Genomic DNA, 11,111 nt, shown 5'->3' with positions numbered 1-11,111 from the left:
GTCGAGGATGAACTCAAAGATTCTGATAATATTTTTTTTACTTATTCATCATGTTTTCAGTACGTAAATTTTTTCCCCATGCATCTACAATACCATCATTTTTCATTGGTGTTTATGTATTTGTTGTTGTTGATGTTATTGTTGATGATGTTTGTGTCTTGATGCCACTGTTGTTGTTGATGATGTTTTTTGATGAAGCTATTGTTGATGATGTTTGTTGATGATGATATTGTTGGTCATGCTTTTGTTGATGATGTTATTGTTGATGATGCTATTATTGATGATCCTATTGTTGATGTTGCTATTATTGATGATGTTTGTATCTTGATGCCACTGTTGTTGTTGATGATGTTTGTTAATGATGTTATTGTTTACGATGTTAGTTGATGATGTTATTGTTGATGCTATTACAAACGATTATATTGTTGATGATGTTTGTTGATTGTTTTATGTCTTGATAGATGGCATCGTCTTCATCTAGCACTAGTACAGAAATAACATTAGAATTATTGATATAATACCTATTTCATTAAAAAAAAGATATAAAATTTATAAACAATGACAATTTTGTAATTAAAATTCTAATTCTAATTTTAATGTTAATCATTAATACCCCATTTAAAAAAAATCTAGTGTCTAATATACGTTATTTTTATTACAAATAAATGTTTTCATGTAAGATACATGTTTTTAAGAAAAATAGGTATAAAATAATAAAATGATAATATATATATATATATATATATATATATATATATATATATATATATATATATATATATATATATATATATATATATATATATATATATATATATATATATACCTACTTTTAGAAATATTAAATGTGATCCTAAAATTTAAATTTGTACCTAATTTGATTTGGAAAAATTATATACATAATAACTCCGTTAAACTTTTAACACCCAATTTTGAAGAAAATTGATATGATATATATGTTATACATCTTTTTTTATGTAAAAATAGGTGTCATAAGTTGGTTTCTAATCAAACTACTCTCCATTAAACTTTAACACCGGTTTTTGGAAAATGTAAGTATGATTTATAAGTGTTACACCTCTTTGAAGGAGAAAAAATGTGTCAAATTTTAGTTTTAACACCAATATGTAACACTTATAACACCAATTTATCACCAGTGTTAAATCAATTTATCATACCTTTTTTAAAACCGGCGTCAAAATCATACTTAAAATACCGGTAGCAACAACACCGAAAAAAATCAGGTATTGAATCTCTAAAAAATTGGTGTTAAATCTCTTATTTACACTAGTGTAATAGCGATGAAGCTACATATACAAGTGAAACAAGTTCAAATGATTATCAATATGTAGTAGGACAACAGAACAAAACATCAAAGAGGTGCCACAATGATGGCTAAATTAGTAAAAGTCCGCAATTCGGGTGTCAAACTTCCAGTCGAGTTTAGTGTTGTTTATACTATTCTTGGTGGTTCGTATTCATCTCTTTTTAAGAGTTATGTTGTGTTCCTTTGACGTAGCAAAGTCAGCATATTGTTAGATGATTGGAAAGATGTGGATATTGAGGTGAAAAATAGCATATGGACAAATGTTCAGGTATATTAATTTTCATCGATTCAATATTACTTTATATAAATGTTAATACATATTTACTTATGTAAATGTGTAGTTGAGGTTTGAGTTTAGTGATGATTCAAAGTTGGAAAAAAATTGGATCACTTATGCTGGTACGACTTGGAGAAGTTTTAAGTCACGACTCACTAGTGATTTCATTACGAAGCCTAAGCCTAATATTGAGCGCCCGTAGGTGAAATATCATTTTCTTGACAAGAAGGTTTGAAAAAAGTTTGTGAACTCTTGTAGTTCTGAGGAGTTCATGGTTAGTACGAGTTATATTTTCTGATAATTTTATGGATACAACCATGAACGTAATATTTTTCTTATGTTTAAAACAGGTTAAAAGTGAAGTAGGAAAGCTAAACAAGTATAAAAATAAATACCCTTATAGATTGTCTCGTGGGGGATACAGGAAACTTAAGAAAACTTTGATTGCTGGAAAAAATAACAACAACTAGGAGATGGGGACTCCATGAGTCGTGATCGGAAACCATCTCTACCATCACGACATGAGAAGTGGAAAAGGGTTCTACAAAGACCAAATAGAGAGTACACTTCAGATGCCTTAAGAGTAGTCGTTGAGAAAATTGTAAGTAGGATTTGTTGTGCGTATGTTACGTGTTATTTAAATTCCTTTGGTAATAAATAAGGTTGTGTAGGATTTGTTGGTTAACTCAGCCTGTGAAGGTTCCTTTGTTCCAGAACCACGACATGATATATTAGTAGAAGGAATCGGAACAAAGGAGCATGGTGGGCGCGTTTGTGGGGTTGGAGATGGAATTGACCTAAGAGTAATTTTCGGTACTTCTAAAAAAAGCAACAGACAGGTGCCTTATCATGTTGTGTAGGATTTGTTGGTTAACTCAGCCCGTGAAGGTTCCTTTGTTCCAGAACCACGGCATGATATATTAGTAGAAGGAATCGGAACAAAGGAGCATGGTGGGCGCGTTTGTGGGGTTGGAGATGGAATTTACCTAAGAGTAATTTTTGGTACTTCTAAAAAAAGCAACAGACAGGTGGTCGTGTGTATTGTGAGCCATTCATTCATCCATAGATGATTGAATTGGACTGACTTTTGAGTTGTAATTTGTCCACTCTAAGCTTTGAAGCATGAGTGTGTGTTTACTTGGTTGAAGATTTTAAGCAAGATCAAGTATGTGTTCTTGAAGAGTGTCTTCTTTCATTTTAATACTTGTTTTTACATCACTGCTGTGATTGAGGGGGAGTGAGATCCTATATCTAAGAGTTCTTAGATAGAAGTCACACGGGTAGAGATTAGGTGAAAAGACTGTAACTTGAAGTTGTTTATTGAGAGTCTTTGAACTAATTTTGTTTAGTGGATTTCCTTCCTGGTTTGGTAGCCCCCAGACGTAGGTGAGTTTGCACCGAACTGGGTTAACAATTGCTTGTGTCACTTGTATTACTGTTCTTTATCTTTTATCCTGTTTATATTGTTCAGAGATTAGTGTCATGACATTACCTTCGACATCTCATATCTGATACCAGAATTTCAATTGGTATCAGAGCAGGCATCCTGCTCTGGTTCTGGGTGAGATCTAGGGACATTACTTTCTGGTACTATGGATAGAGACGGAGGATCTGTTCACAGACCACCTATTCTGGATGGATCCAACTATGACTACTGGAAACCTCGAATGGTAGCAACAGACAGATGCCTTATCATGTTGTGTAGGATTTGTTGGTTAACTCAGCCCGTGAAGGTTCCTTTGTTCCAGAACCACGATATGATATATTAGTAGAAGGAATCGGAACAAAGGAGCATGGTGGGCGCGTTTGTGGGGTTGGAGATGGAATTGACCTAAGAGTATCTTTTGGTACTTCTAAAAAAAGCAACAGACAGGTGCAAAAAGAAACGTTGGAAGAGCTTCATAGGAAGATATATACTCATAAGCAAGAATTTGACAAGAAGTTAGAAGCGGAGCGGGAAACTTGCAGGAAAGAATTTGAAGATTTAAAAAATTTATAAGCGGTATGTGAGAGTGAAAATTGTGTTATCCGAAATGTATGGTTTATATTGTGTTAATTGTATTTTGTGTTACTATGAGTTTTTTTATGATGTAGAGAATCAGTTGAAAACTGTCCCACAGTGTACAAATGAAGATGATGATGCTGATGATCAATCTCTCGCTGATAGAAATGTTGTATGTGGTGCAAGTATAAAAGGCAGTTGTTCAACCGCACTCACTGATAGAGAGATCCATAATGGGTTATTTGCTCCCTCTGAAGAATCATACACCAACCTGTTATGTTGCGTTGCAACAAAGACGCAGTGTTTACTCTTCCGCTAAAATATGATCCAAAGATATAGGGGTTAAAGGAATTCTTTATGATTCCTAAAGATACAAAGGATATGATTGGTGGAGAACAGTTGTTAGACATAAGTGAGGGAGGGGGGGTGTTACTTAGCACAATTCCTCAATAAGTGAGTAATTTTAAAATTATGGTTTCTCTATTATAGTTATTTTTCATGTTTTACCAAATACAAATTATATATGCTTGTATTGCTCATTCAGAGAATATTATCAATTGATCATTATAACTCTTCGGGCGAATATGATAACTACACTGTGTTCGTTATACTATGAACTTGATCCTATGATAAAACAAGTTATTACTAGGTAACTTTATGGTTATGAGACTTTTAGTAATATTTTCTTTGACTTTGTAATTATCTTAGTGTGTAATATTTTAAATTTATTTTCAATATACAGGGTTGTGGAAAGACACTATAGGTTGAACAACTCTAAAAAAACTGCATTTATTGAGCATAAGGTAAGTGGATTAATTGTGACATTCACTTATATATTCATGAAATGTGTGATTATATATTCATGAAATGTTTAAATTTGTAGACTAAGAAACAAACAGAAGGATACGACTCATGATACTATGTAATGAAACGCATGTTTAACATCGTCTTTGTCGGCATTGTTGATTCGTGTGATCAGGTATATATAATATCATGAAATATTTTCAATAACATATTAATTTGTTATTATAATTCAAATCACATGATACTCAATTTTTTTCAGTTGCTTATGTAAATGTTTAACGACAAGATACACATTTCTCTTTCGAAGACTTAGACGTTGGCCGTTTATTTTCAATTCATTAGTTGAAAAGGGAATGCTATTGAATGAATTTGTCTTTGATGGTATAAATATATATAATTAGAAAAGTATGAAAGTATTTAATCACGATTTTTTATAATAACCGTTGTTAGAGATAGAGTGTAAAATATTATAAATCATATATTCGTTGTGATATATAGCGCGTTATTTAATTTATCACAACGGTCATATGTTCGTCGTGAAAAACATCATATATATATATATATATATATATATATATATATATATATATATATATATATATATATATATATATATATATATATATATATATATATATATATTACCTAATAACTATTAATCGGACATGATTATATCATTTTTCCAACCGTTATGATATGTGTTTTTAGTAGGAATGCATTTTAAAATATAACACTAAAATTGAATACAATGTCATTCTCTTATCTAAGATGACCAAATAACACGCATGATCAAATTACTTTTTAATTTATTACAAATAAGCCCACTATAATTGATCTAGCTATAGGTGTTAGGCAGTTCTTCTAATTATCAATTAATATACTCCATACATTAATTTTACTTTTGACATGTACATCTGCAGGTACATGCAGCTATAGCATAGAATAGGAGGGTAATCTAACCCAATTTTGTGTTGCTCTACACATTTCATATTATTCACCTTTAATTCATTAATATATAGGATAGCTTTCAACTGATATGTACCTAACCCTATTTGACCAACTATACATTATATTTGACTCCTTAGTTTTTTTTATACATATTTTAATGTGGGACTCTTCTTTCATCACTAGTACTCAATCAACTCACGTATTTATGTCATGGATGCCAAGAAAGAAAAACCTTCTCAAACACGTATCAGCCAAAACAAATATACCATATATAAACTTAATATATTTATATTTTTAATAATTAATATATTTATGTTTCAGTATTTTGAGTCAAAGTTGAATTAAATTATTCTAAATGTTGAATTAAATTATTCTATTTAAGTAGATGAAATATATACAAAATTATACAATATTAATATCATGATTCTCTTATAAGCAATATTAAAATCACAATGTTTCATGGTTTCATTTTATTTTTATGAATAAAGGGCTAATTAAAAAATATATAAATAATTATTATTAAATAAAAATAATTGAAAAATAAATAATTTGAATTTTGCATACATAATGACTAGTATACTATGAAAAGAAATGAATAGATTCTTTAATTTACCTTGAACAAAAAGTTATTAAAATATAAATATATTAAATTTTACATAACATATACCGATTTCAATATATATTTCAGGCTTAATATCGTTTTTAAGCCTTGTATCTTAATTTCACGGTTAATTTTAATCTCTTATTTAAAAAAATATATATTATTTTCTTAATTCTTTAAATTGTATTTATATCAATACTTTTTATTAAATTAACAATGAAAAAATTAAAATTAATAGCTAAATTCATCATTAATTAAATGAAAAAAAAACTAATATAATATATTTTGAAGTGTAATATTGACATAATTTATAAAAAAACATTTTATTATCAGAAACTTGTAACTTCTAACCAATACAATCGACTTGCACCATAAAAAGACATTCAATATAAATTATAATAATTTCTTTAAAAAATTATTAATTTATAAAATATCAATAATTTTTTATATTAATATATAAATATAAATAAATTTTATCAAAGATTTTAACTTAAATTTATTTAACTCAATTAGAATATATATTATTCTATCCACCACAAATTATAATAATTTTAAATGATAACAAATTAATAAAAGAAATATTCAAGTGAATGTTTGAAGCTCGACTGTGTATTATAATATCACTACTACAATAAACATAAACATTATTTAACAATCTTTTAGAATACTAACATTGCATATAGCATCGTTTTAAATTGCATTAGCTGCAAATATAACAAAATTTAAAATCTCCAATATTTCAACCACAATTTCGACCATATTAGTGGCATCATTTATATATAACATTGAGATCATTCTTAAAATAATGCGATTGCAACCACAATTTAAAACCTGATAGATTACGAAGATGATTAAGGTGGTGCGACAATGTTGCGATTAGGTCTTTTTCTCTTCTTATGATAACTAACTCCTCGAGCCTTCGACTGAAAATCACGAACATCGCGCAAATAAAACCTAACCACACCATCACCAAAAGGATTAATATGATTCCCACCATTAACCGCTTGATCATAAGCCGCGCGGAGACGACCAATGAGAGCGTCGAGGCTTCCCCACGCCTGCCGGAGAGGACAAGGACATGGAGCTGGAGGGGTTGGCATTCCAAAGAAAGGACAATTTGGATTATGAACTTTGGTCTTCCCAAATTGATCAAGATAGTGAAGAAACTCAAGAACATGTGATCCATTACACATGGAAGCAGAAAGTGGTGGTCGATGGTTTCTTAAGTATTGGCAAAATGTGTTCCAATCTCTTCTCTTTTGGCACTCATATCTGTTACTCTTGATACCATTTTCACTTCCTTTTTGGTTTGTTGATTCAGAAACCAATTCCATGGATGAATTGGATTTGCCTAGCTTTGAGAATCTTGAAATTTAGGTCCCTTATTTAAGATTAAAAAAAAGTGATTGCTAGATTATAAAACAATGTGAATCATATTTTACTTGCAAATAGTATTGTAAGCTAATACACCTAAAGTGAAGATTAAATATTCAAATCTTGGACACCAGCCAAAAAAAAAATTTAAACTCAACAATATTAACATTGTGGGTTGAACTAGGTCAAATAAATTGATTTCAGACATTTTTATGAAAAACAATAAGTTGATTCAAATGAACATATTTTATTGAACTAGATCTTACAAATTTCATTATTTAAAATTTTTTATAAAAGCGTAAATTAGTTTTTGGTTAGTTTATAATAGTAGAAATCACTTTCTTATTAATTAATATTTTCTCTAAACTAATCTAATAGCCTCAATAAAATCATATTTTTTTAGACATATTTAAAGATAGTGTCCTTTTTATATAAACAAACAGTTTTTAATTTTTAATAAAAATAAACATTTGATTAGACTTCCATTAATTTTATAAAAAACAGTATACAAACACAATTAAAAATAATTATTCTTTAAGGGTGTGTTTGTTATATATTATAAAAAATTAATTATAATATTCAGTAATTTAAAGGTTTATTTTTATAGTTTTTTTATAAATAAAAAAATGGTGTTATATAATATTTGTTTATCATGATAAAAATTCATTTTTAAATAAAATCAACGATTAAAACATTTTCCAGAGAAACTTTGAAAGCAGTTTTAAAATTTCTATTTAGATTTTCATTTTTTTTCAAACCTACAACAGATAAAAAATTCTAACAGTAACTATTTTTTCATAAAATATGCAAAACAAAAAAAAAAAACTCAACATATATATACACACACATAATATAGCAGATGATTACAAATATAACAGTTTAGTTGGAAAAAGATTACCTATCGTATACGTATTTGTGTTATGGCTTTTACTAGGGTTTTCAACTTTTTTCCTTGTTGTAACTTGTAGCTAGAACAAGAAAGAACAGTGCATGGAGAATGAATATAGGGTTGTACTAACAACTATAAATAGTTAAAGAAAATGAAGAGAATGATACCTTAGATACAATGCAAACCGTTTGCTGGAAATGGAATGAAAACTAGAAAGAAAATGTTTGCTGAGTTTTGTTACTATTCCTCAAAAAAACGCAAACAAAGTGAGAGTTTCAATATTGTGACTGTGAGTGATGTGAAGTAGAGTTAAATGTTAGCATCACTTTAATAATACATGAAGAAGAAAAAAGATGAATAGGGTAATTGTTAATGTATTGGTATGGCCCAAAACAGGACAAGCTTTGCCAGTCTCTGCCTACATGCAGCAGTCCTGATGTGAGGTGAAATGACCATAGATGTACAGACATATATATATATATATATATATATATATATATAATATATATATATAATATATATATATATATATATATATATATATATATATATATATATATATATATATATATATATATATATATATATATAAAATCTTATTATTTATGTCATTCTTCTTACATTAAACCCTAAAAGGAATACTTAAAGAATATTATAAGAAAATGTTATTTTGTATATGAGAAAATATTTACTTTTTGGACAATAGTTTTTTTTTAATTGTTAGTGATATGATTGATGAGAATAAATGGGTTGTTTGGTTTGAATTTTTATTTACTTTTAGTTTTATTTTTTTCATTTAAGTTAACTAATTAATTTTAAATTTATGAAATTCAAACATCTTTAATACTTTTGTTAGACTTTAAATCATTCTTTTGACCATGGGATAATGTCACTAGTCAATAGTCATGATTATTTAAAATTTGGCTAAAGAGTATAGATATTTTTACTTTATTTTTAATTAATTAGTTTTATTTATAGATAATTAATTAGTATTTATGATACATATTTTTAAATTTTTCAATTAATTATTAAAAATAGGAGTAGAGGCTTTAGAAATATATATACATTCTTTTTATTTATTTTTAGAGATTTTTAGTTTTTTTATTTTCAAAGAATTTTTTTTGGGTAGTTCAACTTTTATATATGTTAATTCAATTAAATAAATGTTATTTGTTGATCAAGAGTTCAATTTTTTATGGGATCATTTATTTATGTTTATCTATTCATGTAAATAAGTTATTGATATTTAAAAAAAAATTGTATACCCTTTTGTAATGAATATAATATAACAGTAAATTTAAGAGGAACATAAAATAAAATTATACTTTATTGATGTACAAATAACTCTGAGTATTTCAGTGTGAAAATTAGAGAAAAAACTAAAATAATGCAAGAATTATAAGGTTCAGATTTACAGAGAAAAAGAAGATTCATACATAAATCGTTCTTCTATTACACTCCACTAGTAGGCTATATAAACTCATCGTTCTGTTAGCTTCTAGTTTGGACTCCTCTTTCTCTTTCTATGTCTCATTTTCTCGTTATTTTGAAGTTAGTTATGCGTGTCTTGATTTTTGTGTGACTCATCATTCTTGTGCACACATTACCCACGTGCCTTACTATTCGTTACATTGCTCTCCTTTAAAATCAATCTTGTCCTGAAGGTTGAAGAAATGATAACTTGCTTTGATATCTTCAATGTCTTCCAAAGTAACATCTGATTGCAACTTGTTTTCCCATTGTACAAGCATCTGATTAGTTTGACTTGTTCCTCTTAGTATCTTATGAGTTGCAAGTACATGTAAAAGTTGTATTATTGGCCCAATTCCAGTAAATGTTAAGGGTAATGGCAAGTAAACTTCCAGGGCATTAATTCATTCAACCAACTGAGTTGTGGTACATGAAAAACTAGGTGAATTCTCGTAGTTGGAGGTAACTCTGGATTATAAGCAACTATACCTATCTTGGATACTATTTTAAGTGGCCCTAAATATTTTATTGATAACTTTTGATTCCTCATCATAACAACAGAATATTGGTTATATGGTTATAGCTTAACCAAAACTTCATCATCCCTTTTCATTGATACTTATTGCCTCTTTTTATCATCTTGAACCTTCATTACATGTTGTGCTCTTATCAGGTTCATCTTTAACTTACCTAACAAGGCATTTATTTTTGTCAATTTCTCCTTTAGCTCTACAAGATCTTGTGCAGTACATGGTTGTTTGTTGAGAGTATGAGGTCTCGACCATACAGTGCTTTGAATGGTGTCATCCCTAAGCTAATGTGGAAGGTAGTGTTATACCAAAAGTCAGTTCAACGCAAGGATTTGATCCAACTTTTAGGATTTTCATAGGTGAAGCATCTGAGATACATTTCTAACTTGTTTAGAATTTCATATTGACCATCTGATTGTTGATGATATGTTGACAACATGGCCAATGTAGTACATTGCCGCTTGAATAAATTATGCTAGAAGGAGCTAGGAAACACCTCATCACGATTAGACTCAATTGATTTAGGTATTCATAAATGTTTTAGCAAGAGTCTTATTATTATAGTCACCTCTCAAAGTAAAAAAAAAAGGAGCATACTTAATGAGTTTATCCACTACAAGCATGATAATAGTTAGCCCACCAAAATTTTGGAGTCTTGTGATAAAAAATCCATGGCTACATCCTCCCAAATTTGTTGGGGAATGTGATAAAATCCAGGGCTACATCCTCCCAAACTTGTTGGGGGAATATGCAATGGTTGAAGTAACCCTGAAGGTAATGTGTTACTTGCTTTAGCCAATTGACAAATAAGGCATTTCTACACATAATCCTTGACATCCTTTTGCATCCTAGGCCAGTAAAATTTAGGACTCAATCTTGATATTGTTAT

The 11,111-nt window shown here is 28.8% G+C and overlaps 1 protein-coding gene across 1 annotated transcript; it reads right to left on the bottom strand.

The window, feature by feature from the left end:
• Window positions 1–6,810: 6,810 nt before the first annotated feature.
• LOC127129445 (protein LIGHT-DEPENDENT SHORT HYPOCOTYLS 1) lies at window positions 6,811–7,293 on the bottom strand. Its single transcript, XM_051058629.1, has one exon. The coding sequence runs from the start codon at window positions 7,291–7,293 to the stop codon at window positions 6,811–6,813; it is 483 nt and encodes a 160-aa protein (XP_050914586.1).
• Between the last annotated feature and the right edge of the window lie 3,818 nt (window positions 7,294–11,111).

The sequence above is a fragment of the Lathyrus oleraceus genome, chromosome 3, assembly GCF_024323335.1.
Source record: "Lathyrus oleraceus cultivar Zhongwan6 chromosome 3, CAAS_Psat_ZW6_1.0, whole genome shotgun sequence".
Classification (NCBI taxonomy): Eukaryota; Viridiplantae; Streptophyta; class Magnoliopsida; order Fabales; family Fabaceae; genus Lathyrus; species Lathyrus oleraceus.
This window is presented reverse-complemented; position numbering and strand designations above follow the sequence as displayed.

Excerpts from the sequence above, each read along its gene's own strand:
- LOC127129445 (XM_051058629.1), bottom strand. The coding sequence starts at position 7,293 with ATGGAATTGGTTTCTGAATCAACAAACCAAAAAGGAAGTGAAAATGGT.